Source organism: Cucurbita moschata, unplaced genomic scaffold, assembly GCF_002738365.1.
Source record: "Cucurbita moschata cultivar Rifu unplaced genomic scaffold, Cmos_1.0 Cmo_Scf00014, whole genome shotgun sequence".
In the NCBI taxonomy this organism is placed as follows: domain Eukaryota; kingdom Viridiplantae; phylum Streptophyta; class Magnoliopsida; order Cucurbitales; family Cucurbitaceae; genus Cucurbita; species Cucurbita moschata.
Window position 1 is genome coordinate 412,045 of NW_019268530.1, and position 15,536 is coordinate 427,580.

Sequence of the window (15,536 nt, forward strand, 5' to 3'; positions counted from 1 at the left end):
TTTTTTTTTTTTTTTTTTTTTTTTTTTTTTTTTTTTTTTTTTTTTTTTTTAATGTTGGTTGCTGTTTGATGTGTTCTGTATGGGGTTTGGTTGTTATGATTGCAAGCTTTGATAAATTTTTGGATCGTGTATTGGTTTGGATGGTTCGTAGATGCTTAGAATGGAAAATGCTTGTGTTGCATCCACTCGGACGCTGGAGAGATGGGCTGGCATTTCGATTTCTTGATTGTGGATTGATTCTTGCTTATGTGACTTACTGCCATTATCAATACAGTGATGGTTTCGTAATTTTTAACATGAAAATGGCTCTTGGTTTGGATGGAGTACGGGATACTATCTTTGTAATCCTATTCTGAGCTAGGTTTATGTCTTCGGACTGCATTGCTTGCATCGTGTATCTCGCTTGAATGTATACTGAAGTGGGTTCTCCTAGCATTGTTTTCTTTAACAGCTTTCAAGAGATTGAGAATTCTCGTGGAAATGAATTTCTAATAGAAAAATTCATTTCTGATTTTTTGTTTTTGTAATGTAATTGCTTGGAATTAGAACCATGCGGCCAATTTGGGGGCCTCTAGGTTTGCAACATCCAGTGCAGTTGCTGCAAGACCGACGTCTGGAGGCTTTTTCAGCTGGCTCACTGGAGAGCGTTCGAGCTCTCTTCCCCCATTGGAAACACCTCTATCTGACATTACTCTTCCACCACCATTGCCCGATCACGTTGAACCAAGCAAAACCAAGATTACGACTCTTCCTAATGGTGCGAGAATAGCATCAGAAACTTCTTCGGTATGTATGGAGTTTAAAACACAACGTACATCTAAGCTTTTCTTGTTTTAATTTTTATAGTCAACTTATTTATTTATTGAACTGACAAGTTTTAGACTGGTTGGTTAACCAGAATCCTGCAGCCTCTATTGGGATATATCTTGATTGCGGTTCCATATATGAGACCCCATCGTCTTCTGGAGCATCACATCTGTTAGAGAGGTTGGCCTTCAAGAGTACAACAAACCGGAGCCATTTGCGCATTGTTAGGGAAGTAGAAGCTATTGGTGGTAACACAGGTGCCTCCGCTTCCCGGGAGCAAATGGGATACACTTTTGATGCCTTAAAGACATATGTTCCAGAAATGGTGGAATTGCTAGTAGACTGTGTCAGGAATCCTGTATTCTTGGATTGGGAAATCAAAGAAGAGGTAATAAATAATCTGTCTTCTAGTCACCTTTCTAGAATTTTGTCTGTACGATAATCATGAATGAAAAATGGTAGTATTGGACTTCTGTCTCCATTGCCGATGTTTTGACACCATGTGATCATACAGCTGCAAAAGTTGAAAGCAGAAATTGGAGAACTTTCAAATAACCCCCAGGGCTTACTTCTTGAGGCAATTCATTCTGCTGGGTATTCGGGTGCTCTTGCAAATCCTCTTGTAGCCCCAGAGTTTGCGTTGAGCAGATTGGACGGCACCATCTTGGAGGAATTTATTGCTGTGAGACCTTGCTTTCTTTTATAACTACTCTCATCTTTTTCTTCTCTTTTTCCTCCATATATCTTCTTAGCCTTCCTCAATATGAGATCATAGAAAACAGTACTTAAGTTCCCACTTTTGGATTTCAGGAGAACTACACTGCCCCTAGAATGGTGCTTGCAGCATCTGGGGTTGAACATGAGGAGCTTTTATCCATTGCAGAACCTCTTCTATCTGACCTACCGAAAGTACCTAGCTTGAAAGTGCCAGAATCTGCCTATGTTGGAGGGGATTATCGTCGTCAAGCTGACTGTGGGGTGTGTATAAACTATAAATATGTTCTATATTATTTATTCATAATATACCTCCAGACCATGATTCAAATTTTGACTGAGGTGCAATGGATGTGACTTGGGTGAGTTTTATACTGAAACCCCATCTAAATGGCCAACCATTTGAAAATAACATGAGGTAGAAAAGAAAAGATGAACATCAAAGGATTGAATATTACTTGGCCAAAACAGGTCAGGTAATTTGGCGTTGATTCTTGTAAATGGCCGAGTAAATGATAAACTTGGTTCTTATACTATGATCTCACAGATATATTGTTTTCTATAGCTTCATTTTCATATATTCGCATCGGCTTTTGATTTGAACAGAGCACACATGTTGCCCTGGCGTTTGAGGTGCCTGGTGGTTGGCATAAGGAGAAAGATGCCATTGTTTTGACCGTTCTTCAGGTACCTCATTTTCTTAACATCTAAAGATGTTTATTTTCCTGTTACACCAAAACATCTTTATCAAATTGTGTTGTTGGATTGTTTTAAAAGATGGAATAGAAGCTTGATCGAGTACTCTCATAACATGGGTAAAAAACATGCTTACCAAATTTTTGTTTGAAGAATTCTAGTAACATCTCTCAGTCCTGCAGATGCTTATGGGAGGTGGTGGTTCATTTTCTGCTGGGGGGCCGGGTAAAGGCATGCACTCGAGGTTATGTAAGTATTTCATGGATTTTCTGTTTGTTTCTGCCCCCTTTTATCTATGGCTTCTTCTTTTTACTAGTTTTCATATTAGGTGCTTTATTCTCTCAATTTATTGTAGTTAAATTTTTTTCATTTGCTTTGGATTCGAAATAGACCTCCGAGTTTTGAATGAGTACCAGCAGATACAATCTTTTTCTGCATTTAACAGCATCTTCAATGACACGGGTCTGTTCGGCATTTATGCTAGCACTGTAAGGCACAATCTAACTATTAATTTTTTATATTGGTTTTATACTAATCCTTCATCAAGTTGATGATAGCTGCAAAATTTTGAATTCGTCTTAGCTTTATTTTATTTATTCATATTCTTACATATCATAGTTCCAATTGCGAATATCCAATCTGTGATGCAGGGTTCCAACTTTGTGGCCCAAGCAGTTGATATTGCTGCATCAGAACTAATCTCAATTGCAACTCCTGGACAAGGTTTGCAGAATTTCAATTATATTTCTGTTTTTTTAAAAAAAATGAAAAAAATTCCGTCCAATACTTGTTGCACTCTGTTTATTGTGCCAGTTTCACAGGTGCAGCTTAACCGTGCCAAGGAGTCCACAAAATCTGCAGTTTTGATGAACCTAGAATCCAGGGTACTCCCTATCTTCTCTTTCTCTCAGGCATACCTGATTTTTGGGGTTTTATTTACTCATGAACTTACAGCGGAACCTTTCCTTTTAAAGAGAATGAAATAAAGAAAAACAGAGAAATAAAAGCAAGCTAACACCTTATGTCTTGCAGATGATAGTGTCCGAGGATATTGGAAGGCAGATTTTAACATATGGAGAGAGGTATATCTTATGATTGAACCTACCTTTAAATTTTTAGGCGTTTTTTCTTCTAAAACATTTGCATACTTCCAACTTTCTTTTTATTTCTTTGTAACTCCATGGACCTTATCCTCTGCAATATTAAGTTATAGGGTCATGTTTTTTAATATTGCAGGAAACCTGTAGAACACTTCTTAAAAGCTGTAGACTCGATCACTTTGAACGATATTACTAACATTGCCCAGAAAGTTATATCGTCTCCTCTAACAATGGCATCCTATGGAGATGGTAATCTTCGACGAACTAACCATTCTTGATGTAATTACATCTTAATGACTGACATCTTGAATTTTCATTGTCATCGTTGCAGTTATTAATGTCCCGACCTACGAGTCTGTTAACAGCAGATTTCACAGCAAATGAGATACCTGCACATTTTAAAGCTCACCATTTCTGATACTTGTGTTCATGTTGTTCTTTGCCACGGAAGCAGTTTCAACTCCGCTCCACCATTCGCAATAAAATTTTGAATAATGGAAGTCTTATCAGATGTAAAATTATCTGTTTGTTTTCAATTCATTGAGTTGCTCCTTGTGAGTTGTGGAGGAGTTTTTGACCTATTTATTTGAATGTTACCCTGCCCATTTTTTCCCTTCACATCTTTAAATCTTGTAATGATTTAGATAAACTAAGAAGGCTAAATTATTCTATACCATCTTCGATTCTGTGTCGCCACAGGTGCAGTGATAATCAAACCAAAATAATAAATTTTGTGAATATTTTTATTTGATGAAAGAATATTATCTTACAGTACCATTATATGCGTCTAAATATTTAAAACAATACATAACTAATTAGTGAAAAAAAATATATATATAATTTTCGGGACGTGAATGTATATTTTTATGTCAATTTTCCTCTCTGAATTCCGTTCAATGGGAAATGTCATTGATTTCTCCCACACGTCGGTTGGGTCGACATTTCTGAGTATACCATAATTTGATTCAATCAACTCGAAGCAACTCTAAGATAGGACATACGTACTCTTGTGGTTACAAGGATTCATTCTCGTGACCGATGAAACGAGCAACTTTTTCGGCAGCAAGGGGATGACATGACATACCCTTAGCCCACTTCCTGTGATCAAAGATGATAGGTTGTTAAGCCTGAACAGCATGAGAAGAAGGTATCCATTGGTTTTAAGAGCTTTTGTACCAAATGGATAGAAATTAAAATACTAACCACTTCCAATGGTCGGTGCTGAGAAGGAGATGGAACTACAATTGCTGTGCTTCTGTGCATCAAACCCACATGATGCTGGGAGATTGACGCATCTGAGAAATCACTTCTGATGGATCGAAAGGCCTCCGAACTTCCAGCGAAGGCTGATCTCTCGGAGGCTCCCCGCTCGATAACTCTATGCCTTGAATGGACCCCGTTCAGCCCAGCAGTTGCAACAGCATCTGACTACAGCAATTAGGATGAAGTTTAAACCAGAAGGATAATAAGATTTCACACAACTAGTTTTACTAGCACCAATGAAGAGGGAAACATGATTTAGTACTATATGGAAACCAGACAACAGCAATCACAATGAAGCTGAAATAAATAACTTACTCCACATAAGTACCATAAAAGAGGAAAACATCCGGAAGGGTACTGAATGCAGCAACTAGGATGACTATTAAACCAAAAACAAAAGCAAATTTACGCAGCTCAGTTTAGTCATCAGGTCCCAAAAGACGAGAGAAACATGATTAGCACCATATGGACGAGTGTTATAACTCGAACGAAGCATTCCTTATAAGAGTGTGGAAACCTCTCCTCTATTAGACACGTTTTAAAACCATGAGACTGATGGCGATTCGTAATGTGCTAAAACAGACAACATCTGCTAGCAGTGGGCTAGGGTTGTTATAAGTAGTCTATTGCTAACTCTAGTTCCAAGAAAGTTACACTTCCTACCAAGCTTCCTCATCGGTATTATTCTACATCAGCATGATCACAGATGTTAGTAAAGAGGCAAACAACAGACATTCAGCTTAGATATGGACAGATTTTCATACATCAGAGATGCCTTTGATGTGAACGATGATGATTGTTATATCATCTGTCCGGTTTTCATGCCTCAACCATAGCTTGTATGACTCTCCAGTAATGGCAGCGCAGGCATCTCGTGGATCGGTGTACCTCGCGGCCTAAATGAAGAAAGTACATAACAATACAACATTCACAATTAAGAAGGAATGATCTTTCAGAAATAACAAAGCATGCATAAATTACACTAATAACAACAAAAGAAAATCCTGTAGGAAATGTCGTTAACCAAACATTGAAACTAAAGGTGAACTGAGTTGAGATATGTACCATATCGACAATTGCTTGACTCGTAAGGAACTCGAACACTCCATCGCTTGCAACAAGGAAGAAAAGATGGTTTTGAGTGAGCTGAAGTACTGAAATCTCAGGGATAGCAGTGACACCAATCTTCTCGGCTGTACTATCTCCAACACTCCGAGTGAATGCAGTACCAGGATAGAAGCTATTAGGCAACCACAGCCGAGGGGGATCATTTCCCTGGCTCTCCTCATCACCCCATATCTGAATACCCGGATCCTTATGCCCTTCAATTTGATCAATTGTCATCACAGTAGCCCCGGCCAGCTTTACTCTCTCGCATTCATCCTTCCTAAAAGGTGTTTGATCATTGGACATGTCCTTAGCAATAATTCGATTCCCATCTTTAACAGCTATCACAGCCCTCGAATCACCCACATTCGCAACGTAAAGCATATTTCCAACAACAAGAACAGTAATAGCAGTTGTGCCACTCAAGGAATCATCGATCTTGCTCTTATGCAATTCATCATTCGTGGTAAAAAAAGCCGCATTATAGGCTCTAACGGGATCTTGCGACAACGCTGAATCTTTACATAGTATTTGCACAACCCTTTCCTTAACGAAATTCGAACACTCCGATCCGTATTGACCATGCCCATCAAAAACACCGAAGAAATGGATATTTGGGTTACCTCGAATTTTCGTACTAACACAGACGCTATCTTGGTTTCCTTTATCAGGGGAATCAGGGTAGTAGCCGCGCTGGGTCAGGAGCGAGTACTCCATATAGTAGTTGTGAGAAGGCACACGAACACACTCCAATGACCTTCCCGTTAGTATATGTTTCCCTCGTGAACCACACGGCGAGGCATCACAGAATTGGGCCGTATCGCTTTCAGAAGACGCCGTGTAGCGATTGCAAGTACAACACTTTCCCAGAACACAACCCATGCTCTGTAATAAAGCAGAGAAATCGAAAACAGAGCTGATGAAAAGTACAGAAAATACAGCGACCCAGATTACAATGCCGATGAGGAAATCGCAAATCAAAGGACCCAGGACCGCAAAGTGGGGGTTATCCGTGAAAAATGATTTTGTGGGACTTCAAATCGTAAAATCCGAAAAACGCATGATAAGGAACGAAATTCAGGCCAAGAACCAGGTTTCTAACGAGAAAAATAGCATCTCAGATTCCCAATGATAAGCAACCCCTCAAACCGTCGAACGAAAATGATTTTCAGAGAAACCCAAGAAAGAAAGAACGAAAAAAAATAAACAAAACTCGAAAAGGGGAAGAGACGCAAAACAACCGCAATGGGGTTTTGAAAAAGGAAGAATGGGAGTTACCCTTTTGGGCGATTAAGGCGAAGAACAAAAAAGCAGAACAAAGAATGAAGAAATTAAAGAAATGGGAAAGGAAAGCCAAAGGCGAAGAAGTGAAGGGAAGGGTTTTGTTTTAATGGGGAGAAATGAGTTTCGTCAAGCGAAGAGGGAGTCGTTGAAGATTCGGTGCGTGCATGGAAGGGTTGGGCCTCCCAAGAAAACACTCCCCATTCCCCCAACACATTCTTCTTCTGCAGCTTATAACACAACCTCCAAAACTCTGTGACCCTAAATTTAGAAGAGTGAAGGGGCATCCACATCAATTTTTTTGTTGATATTTTGATGAACATCCAGTGTTGGGAAGCTGTTCAATATTCTTACCAACTTCTTCGTTGCCCCTTTTCTTGCTTTCCAAACAATTCATTTCATTTTTCATCCCTTCCTTCCTCTATTTTGCAGTCGCATAACGCAAACCCATCAAAATCTAATCTTATTCTAAATATATATATATAAAAGTTTGGTCCCAATTGTTAGGAATTTCTTGCATGACCCTTGCCTTTACCCTCACCTATATGGGTGTGGTATCATCACGGTCACCTTTTCAACCATTTAAAGCCTTCGTCTTTACAAACTTTCAATCGGAAAGCTTAAAATATATGAATCAAAAGTCTCACTTCTTTAGAGAACCTTCGTTTTACCTTTGTATTTGTCTTCACTATTATATGGTTGGCCTCAACTAAACATGAATTTTAGTTTTAAGCAAAATATTAAAAATTTAATCTAAAAAAGTTTTTTTTTTTTTTTTGAAGTTTTGGAAATTGAGGGATGTTTTTTAAATAAAGGATAAAGTTCAAGTATTTTCTATTATTTAGTCGAGGTTACAAACAATTCTAAGAAGGTGGGACCCACCAAAGGCAGGCAAGACTATCGGACGGCTATGATTGCATGGGGAAAATGATTGTGGATACAGCGAATCAGAGCTCCCATCTGCCACGTTTCATTGGGTCCGACTCCGAACGAGTCTTGTGGATTAACACTCGTTCGATTAAATCGAAATCAACGGCTCACAATACGTTACGTGGGACCACCAAAACTCAATCATACGGATCCGGTCCTACCGCGGGTCCCACAATAAAGCGCTTTTGCAAATTGCAACTTCCAAACACTACCATATATAAACCTCTCCCAACTTCAGGTTCGAACGACACGGAAGCTGTGAAAGAGCCAGAAAAAACGAAAAATACAGAGGGAATTTGATTGCTTCAGATCCAAAATGTCGTGGCAATCTTACATTGATGATCAATTGATGTATGATGTCGATGGCCATCATCTCCAAGCCGCTGCTATAATCGGGAACGACGGTGCTGTTTGGGCTCAGAGCCCCGCTTTCCCCAAGGTTTTCCTCTTTCCTCTTATCAAATCCCGCATTTCTCGTTTTGTTCCGAAATAATTCTATGTCATTGTTGTTTTTTCTCCCCATCCTTTCTGTTGTTTTAGGCGTTTTTGATCCATCAGGCTCCGTGAGTATGCCGAAAATCGATCGTCTACATCGTTTGTTATGATCAGAGTGTTACTGAACCTTCAGTTTTGTAGGTTTTTTGATTGCTTTGTTGAGATGATTCCAGATTATTTTCTGTTGTTTTGGTTCTTGTTAACTTGCAATGAGCGTATGTAAGAATATGGATCAGAAAGTTGAAATTTATGTTTAGTTCCAGCAGGAATTTGAGGAAATCTGTTTCAGATATGTGTAGTTGTGTTGGGATTGGAAACCTCGTGTTTGCAATTGTTCTTATTGTTAAGCGATTGGAAACTTCGTATTCGCAGTTGTTCTTATTGTTAAGCGATTGGAAACTTCGTATTCGCAATGTTGTTGGCTAGTAGTAGTATCTCGGACGAATAAATATTTGTCTTCTTTGGGCGATTATTGTAGTTCAAGCCAGAAGAGATGTCTGCCATTATGAAGGATTTTGATGAGCCTGGATCTCTTGCCCCGACTGGTTTGCACCTTGCTGGATCAAAGTACATGGTTATCCAGGGGGAATCTGGAGCTGTTATCCGTGGAAAGAAGGTTCGCCTTGGCACCTGAAATCTTCCCATGGTTGTCTTTGAATGTTATTATAGTCGATCCTCAATGTTGATGATATATTTCATAGGCTGTCAACTTCTTTCAACAAATCAACAAAACATGAGTGGCAGCTTCTCTTGTGATGAAGCTTTCTTGGAACATCGCTTTTTCTGGGTGATTTGTGTGTTTATCTTTCTTATTTTCATCCATTTGACAGGGCACTTCTGGGCTCACTGTAAAGAAAACAAACCAAGCACTCGTTTTTGGGTTATATGATGAACCCATGACTCCAGGACAGTGCAACATGATTGTCGAGAAGTTGGGAGATTACCTGATTGATCAAGGCATGTAATTTTCATCTTAATTTCATTCGTCTTCTTTTCTACTCATAATTGGGACTTTTAGCTGGTGTCCTGCTATTTATAGCTGTGAACTCAGTTGTTACACAAGTAACGATGTGAAGAATCCGGATGAATAGCAAGAGTGTGGTCAATTTTGGTCGCTGATTTCTACCCATTCCGTGTATTTTGGCTTATATTTTTGTGTGTATTTGCGGATACATTACTTTCATTTCCGTATGAGCTTGTTGTACGTATCCCTGTTTTTGGTTTTGATATAAATATTGAAATTTGTGATCACTTTCATTTCTGTTCCATTCAAAAAAGTATCTGAATTCAAAAATACTCACAGAACACTTTAAATAATCTATATGAGTGGTAGATAGACAATTTTCGTTCATATATTAATAATCGTAAGAATATTTTCATTTTTTTGGGAAATAAAAGGGTGATAATATGAGATTTATTAGTCTTTCAATTGAAACTTTTTAGATAAAATATAAATTTTATAAATATTTTTATTAATTTAGTAAGCATTATTTTGTTTATTTGTGTGAAGGTTAATAATGTAAATATTATTTATTCATTGGTTATATGGCATTTTCGTAATTATGAACGTGTAAGGATGAATCTTCAAAACCCTAGCTGCGGCTCTGCCTCTATATAATCAGGCCACCGCAAAGGATTGAGATGGGCATTATTTTTCAGATTTCTCCTTGTTCTTCCGCCGTCTGCTTGGATTCAGGTTCTCCTGCTAAATTATTTTATCCTTGAATGACTCCGATTTAGACCATTAGAGGTTGAAAAGCAGGGATTGTGTGTATCGGCGTAGTGCTAATCTCAGTGCACTCTGTTCCGAAAGAGTTCCCTGCAACATCCAATCCTCAAGGGAAGGTGGGCAGTTGTGATTCATCTCCCATTGATTTCTCAACAATCATCTTCCCTACATCACATTCCTCTCCCTCTTTTAATTCTAAATTACTCGAATCGAATCCGATCCAAACCAAAGATTTTTCAACATTGAATTACTAAACAACAATGTCACACACGATTGTTTGGATCCCGTAAAGATCAGTTCGCAATCGCCACTGGCTTTTGTTGGAGGTTTGTTTTGATTCTTTCGAGCATTTTTAGGGTTCATAATGTTTTAAACGAAGAAAATGTGGACAAGCATTGTGATCTTCTGATTATCCATAGATTAAATCTCTAAATTCAACTCAAAATACAATGAATTTGATACAAAAGGAGAAGTATACAGCTGCAATGTTTACGATCAAAGGCATAAATTACGGCACCATTATCTTCCAAATATTCTCTAATATATTTTGTTCTTAACAACAATATTCTCAAAAGTTACAAGCACAAAAAACCGAAGAGAGTTACATATGTTTTATATTGATGGCAAATCATATTTATTTATTTAAATTTTATAAAATGTGTAAAAATATTGATTTTAATAATATTTTAAAGCGACAAGATAAAAAAAAAATGATTCTAGATTATCAAAGAAAAAGGGAAAATGATAAAAGGTGATTCTAAATTATCAGAAAAATATTTCCAAATTTGAACAGCCGAAAAGGGACCCATAAGTATGGCGTATTTTATTTTTTGAAAAGTAATATTTATTCTTTATTTTTTGTAAAGGATTTTGTTTTGGGTACTAAAATAATATATTTTGTATTTAATTTAATTGTGTAATTGAAAAATGGTGGTTCCCCCCACCAACCAAATGTGTATGCGCATCCATCTACTACTGCCCACGTGTTCTTGTTTTTGACCAAACATTCTTCTTTTCAAAATTTCATATGAAATGAAGGATGATAGTGACCCTTTTTTCGTATGTGGATTGTTGGATGCTTATCTCTTATCTTTTTGAGCTTATCCCTTACTTTTCAAACCTCAATCTATTCCTTTTCATACCATCCCACCATACCCCCACGAGATAACGAAGAATCTTATGAAAACGAGTTCATTTCTATAGCATGGAGAAAGTCAGAATTTAGTTCCTATAGTTTTAAAAGTTAGAATTACGTGATATAACTTCAAAAATAGTCTTTATAATTTGATAAAACGATCGTCAATAGCCTCTACTATATAGATTATCTACAAATCCTAACATTTAAAATTATAAAAACTAAATTATAGAGTGTATAGAGTCTATGTGCGTTCATGCCTCATGGTTGACATTTTTGCTTTTGGGTGTTTGGTGGTTTGGGAATTCTATGCCTTTTCATGTGAGGCCATCAATCCCCCCGTCTTTTATTTATTTATTAATTTAAAATAAAAAATAAGCAAGAACTTGGAATTTTCTCTTGCTGCCTATAAATGTTCCACAAGAAATGTCATAGACTCGAAGGCTGTTTGTGTTGAAAGGGTTATCTTATATATAATATAAATACATCAAAAGCTTATCCCATCAAAGCATCCTTTATCAATTTCTGGATTTTTCTCTGTTTCTCTCTGTTTGTGTTGCTGCTGTTCTTCATCTTCTTCTTGAATATGGGTGGATTGCTTCATCAACCTTGTTCTGTTGCTCTGTGCAAAGGGTTCCATGAAGATGATTGGGGCAAGGGCGGTGAGTATGACTACAACCTTGCCTCTTCCACATCTTCCTTCGAAGATTCAAGCAATTCGTCGGATGATGCGTGTTCATCCACTTCAAATTCTTCATCTCCATCCAATGGAGCGTTGGAGGATTTTACAGAGCTTTTTGCCCAACTCCCAATCAAGTAAGTGTTGTTGTGTTGATGCGATGCTTCCAATTCCCTTTCCTTCCATAAAAGAATTCAAATTTGTAACAGAAACTAGCGTTTGTTTGTGTAGGAGAGGACTGTCCATGTTCTATGAAGGGAAATCCCAGTCGTTTACATCGCTATCAAGTGTAAGAAGCATAGAAGACCTTCCGAAGAAGAGAAGCCCTTACAGCAGTAGATTAAGCGGATGTAAGAGCTATGCAGGAGGGTTGGACACCCACAAATCTGCTTATACTCTTCCCAAGGCTCCCACTTTTAAGAAGGCATCATCATCATCATCCAAAAAGATCTCTGTCTCTTGTCCCGGTTACGAGAGGCAGTGATTTGGTTGGTTGGTTGGTTGGTTGTGATAGCCTTCCATTTCTGTGTGTACATGATGTCTGAGTAGTAGGTTTACAACGTTAAATTGGCCCATCTATGTTGGGAGTTTTGGTTGTACAATAGGGGAATCATTGATATTGATCTAAACTATTATTGAGTTCAGATGTTTGGTGTGAAAGGAGGTATGAATGTTAATAACAACACTGAACTCAAGTGTTCAACAGAAACTGGATCCATCTTAACCAATCACTTCTAATACAGGTTCATCTTAATAAACTTAAAATTTGTGATTCATACCCGTAGATATTGTTTGCTTTGTTATCGCCACGGTTTTAAAATGCATCTACTAGGGAGATGTTTTCACATCTACAAGGAATAAACATCTATAACGAATGTTTTGTTCCTCTCTTTAACCGATGTCACGGTTTAAAAACACCTACTAGGGAGAGATCACTTAGGAGAGGTTTCCACACCCTTAGGAATCGAGATCACCTATTAGGGAGAGGTTTCCACACCCTTAGGAATCGAGATCACCTACTAGGGAGAGGTTTCCACACCCTTAGGAATCAAGATCACCTACTAGGGAGAGGTTTCCACACCCTTAGGAATGATTCGTTCCTCTCTTCAACCGATATGGGATCTCACAATCTTTTTGTTGTAACTTTTTAAAAAGTTTGTCGATCTGTCATACCGCCATGCAACCATGCCAGCCAGGGCAAGCCTTGCTAAGAGCAATCATCTGTTGTTAATCATGCTCTAGCCACATGGCAGTGGTCCATCCAACATATTATAATTTTTGTCTCTTTAGAGATCAAGAACAATGGTTCAGACACGTTTTAAAATCATGAGGTGTCACGACCCGAAAAAAAAACATAATCCTTAAGCCGTGACTAACATTGTATGACATGTAATGTATAAACGAGAAATTCAAGGAAGTCATTTGTTTCAAAGAAAAACGTATCTTTATTAAAAGGACATAAGTGCCCAGGTAAAAACAAGAAAAGAAACATTAAGGTCAAAGTGAACTATTCAATATACTAGACTGACGCCCCGGGACACGCTTCCTCTGTGACAACCCACATCGATCGACGCGCCCTCTCTTGACTCGACGCCTCACGTACCTGAAAAAAATAAAGGTATAACAGGAATGAGTATAAAAATTATACTCAGTAAGCCACCTACTTGTAGGCTCTTATCGCACCCTAAACTTAGCAGACGATCACGGACTTTCCTTTGGCTCTAGAACAACTGAATCTGGCCTTACCTCATTAGGGCTTACTCTCTTGGAACTTATCCCTTTGGACTTCTTTGGTTCTTAGACCTTTTATTTAAACGCATAGAGTTCCTTTTATGCTAACCTGTGTTGGACTGGTGCCTTACGAGTGGCTACCTCGGCATGGGTATGAGATTATCTGGGGTCTTGCCTAGGAAGTGAGCTGCAACCCCCTAGACCCATGATAATCCCCCTGTATTTGGGAGGGCTACCTCCCCTATTCCATCCAGCTAAACGGTCAATTACGACGTGGGTATCCCGTTTCCCATACTAAACGGCTATCGAGCAGTCGAGTCCTGATCAGGAACCCGCTGGTCCCCCCACGAAGCTATATCACCATCCACACACAAGTAGCCTAAGGGTACTCTAAGGATGTTTCATGTGCCGTGATGGTCTGTTAAACTATTAGGGAAAGGTTAAGTCTATCCCTTGATGGCTTGTCGCTCTAACCATAGTCTACTAGTCTCATTCATAAAGGTGGCCATGAAAATAGCCGAGTACGTACATTACTATTATCCAAAAACCTCAAACACACATCCTCCATTCAGCAAAAAGATATACATATGCATGAAATAAAATGGGAACTAAAAGCATATAAGCAGTATCCAAGTAACGCTCATAACAAATCACAGCATACATCTTATTTTCAATAATCTATTCCTCCAAGAACATTACGGAAAGCTACAACCTAAGGTAATTCAAACTAGCATGCATGCATCCCAAGCGGTTCCTACAAGTATTACTTCCTAAATCCCGTGTGGCGACTTACTTGGATGCTACGTGCCCTTACGCAGCGTTTCCACACACTTGGCGTATCGAGAGGGGGTGATTTTTCCTCAATAAGGTCCTATTTCATACAAACAAATGGAGTTAGGATATGAATCAGGGGGAAACTAGGGAAAACATAAGTCGTTCGGGCCAAAAATCAGCTTACACGCGCCTCCACGCGCCAGTCACACGCCGGGGAGCAGCCACTCGCAGATCCCACGCGCGAGTGTCACGCGCCCAGAGATTTCTGCAGTCGCGGGTCGCGGGTCGCGGGTCCGGGTCGCGTAGCCAGAGACGCGTGTTGCAGGAGAGCTGGAGCCGCGTTTTCCCAGGCGGCGCTCGACGCGTGTCCGGGGGCGATTGGCGCACGCGGCCCTCTAGCTGGTTGCCACGTGGTACGCCGGCGGTTTTCTCCCTCCTCCTAGCAGAGAATCAAAGTTTTCCGGTTAGTTTCCGAGGTACTCTCCATTTTCTGTTTTTCGATTCTCAATCCAAACAGAAATGGTTTCTTCAACAACGATTTAGATCATCTATCTACCTACGTGCTAGTATTTCTTTCTTGATTTTGTTTAGTCATAAGGTGAGTTATGAGCGTCGGAAAGAGTCCGGTCAAATCCTTACCGTTCTTGGGTAGTCTCTCCGATCTCGTCGTTTCGTCCGTTTTCCTCACCAAGATCAGCGGCGAATCTTCCCTAGAAGAAGGTAGTAGACTTAATCATTCTACTCCTCAACAAAGATCCCAGATCTGGAAGGTATAGTTCGAAATCTTACCTTGGGTTTTTTTTTGTTTCTGATCTTGAGAGAAGAGGAGGAAATCTCCACACGAGTTCTTACTTCACTCCAAGAAGGGCTCCAGAGTACAGGTCTTAGTAGGGAATGGATCCTATAGGCGACTCTCCGACGGAAACTCCGGCAAATCCGTTCTCTCTCTCTCAAACCTTCTCTCTCACTCTTCTTCTTTTGCAGGAACTCTGAGGAGGACGCTCAAGACCCCTATAATGGGCTGAGGGGTAAAATGTCCTTTTTTTGCCCCTCGGCCGTTTTTTTTTTTTTTTTTTTTTTTTTTTTTTTTTTTTT

At 39.1% G+C, this 15,536-nt stretch overlaps 4 protein-coding genes, 1 long non-coding RNA gene and 1 other non-coding gene across 7 annotated transcripts in view; 4 read left to right on the forward strand and 2 right to left on the reverse strand.

Moving 5' to 3' along the window:
* Positions 1 to 3,998, forward strand: part of LOC111452402 (mitochondrial-processing peptidase subunit alpha-like) — a 4,374-nt gene extending 376 nt beyond the window's left edge. Inside the window, exons 2-13 of the mRNA XM_023093103.1 lie at positions 547 to 786; positions 899 to 1,195; positions 1,322 to 1,489; positions 1,618 to 1,785; positions 2,128 to 2,208; positions 2,400 to 2,466; positions 2,608 to 2,705; positions 2,868 to 2,940; positions 3,031 to 3,101; positions 3,250 to 3,299; positions 3,454 to 3,566; positions 3,649 to 3,998. Of these exons, the coding sequence (XP_022948871.1) occupies positions 547 to 786; positions 899 to 1,195; positions 1,322 to 1,489; positions 1,618 to 1,785; positions 2,128 to 2,208; positions 2,400 to 2,466; positions 2,608 to 2,705; positions 2,868 to 2,940; positions 3,031 to 3,101; positions 3,250 to 3,299; positions 3,454 to 3,566; positions 3,649 to 3,701 (1,479 nt within the window). The 3' untranslated portion in view covers positions 3,702 to 3,998. The remainder of the gene's footprint in view (positions 1 to 546; positions 787 to 898; positions 1,196 to 1,321; positions 1,490 to 1,617; positions 1,786 to 2,127; positions 2,209 to 2,399; positions 2,467 to 2,607; positions 2,706 to 2,867; positions 2,941 to 3,030; positions 3,102 to 3,249; positions 3,300 to 3,453; positions 3,567 to 3,648) is intronic.
* A 41-nt stretch (positions 3,999 to 4,039) lies between these two features.
* Positions 4,040 to 7,236, reverse strand: LOC111452404 (probable protein phosphatase 2C 35). The gene is made up of 4 exons (XM_023093105.1): positions 5,646 to 7,236; positions 5,345 to 5,476; positions 4,521 to 4,745; positions 4,040 to 4,415 (listed from the first exon to the last, which is right to left on the reverse strand). Exons 1-4 carry the CDS (start codon positions 6,567 to 6,569, stop codon positions 4,404 to 4,406), a joined length of 1,293 nt encoding a protein of 430 aa, XP_022948873.1. The 5' UTR covers positions 6,570 to 7,236; the 3' UTR covers positions 4,040 to 4,403.
* A 912-nt stretch (positions 7,237 to 8,148) lies between these two features.
* On the forward strand, positions 8,149 to 9,510 carry LOC111452584 (profilin-like). Of its 2 annotated transcripts, none has more exons than XM_023093377.1 (3): positions 8,149 to 8,337; positions 8,872 to 9,009; positions 9,224 to 9,510. In XM_023093377.1, the coding sequence occupies exons 1-3, from the start codon at positions 8,215 to 8,217 to the stop codon at positions 9,356 to 9,358; spliced, it is 396 nt and encodes a 131-aa protein (XP_022949145.1). In that variant the 5' UTR covers positions 8,149 to 8,214; the 3' UTR covers positions 9,359 to 9,510. The 2 variants fall into 2 exon arrangements, with proteins under 2 accessions (XP_022949145.1, XP_022949146.1); XM_023093378.1 differs by lacking the exon at positions 9,224 to 9,510 and adding an exon at positions 9,095 to 9,213.
* Positions 9,511 to 10,148: 638 nt separating this feature from the next.
* On the forward strand, positions 10,149 to 10,295 carry LOC111452911. Its single transcript, XR_002712185.1, has one exon. It is a non-coding gene; the product is annotated as a small nucleolar RNA snoR135 (small nucleolar RNA).
* A 1,383-nt stretch (positions 10,296 to 11,678) lies between these two features.
* Positions 11,679 to 12,624, forward strand: LOC111452482. The gene is made up of 2 exons (XM_023093243.1): positions 11,679 to 12,073; positions 12,168 to 12,624. Exons 1-2 carry the CDS (start codon positions 11,844 to 11,846, stop codon positions 12,418 to 12,420), a joined length of 483 nt encoding a protein of 160 aa, XP_022949011.1. The 5' UTR covers positions 11,679 to 11,843; the 3' UTR covers positions 12,421 to 12,624.
* Positions 12,625 to 13,336: 712 nt separating this feature from the next.
* On the reverse strand, positions 13,337 to 15,433 carry LOC111452095. Its single transcript, XR_002712082.1, has 5 exons — positions 15,231 to 15,433; positions 15,081 to 15,151; positions 14,626 to 14,880; positions 14,461 to 14,538; positions 13,337 to 13,539 (listed from the first exon to the last, which is right to left on the reverse strand). It is a non-coding gene; the product is annotated as an uncharacterized LOC111452095 (long non-coding RNA).
* Between the last annotated feature and the right edge of the window lie 103 nt (positions 15,434 to 15,536).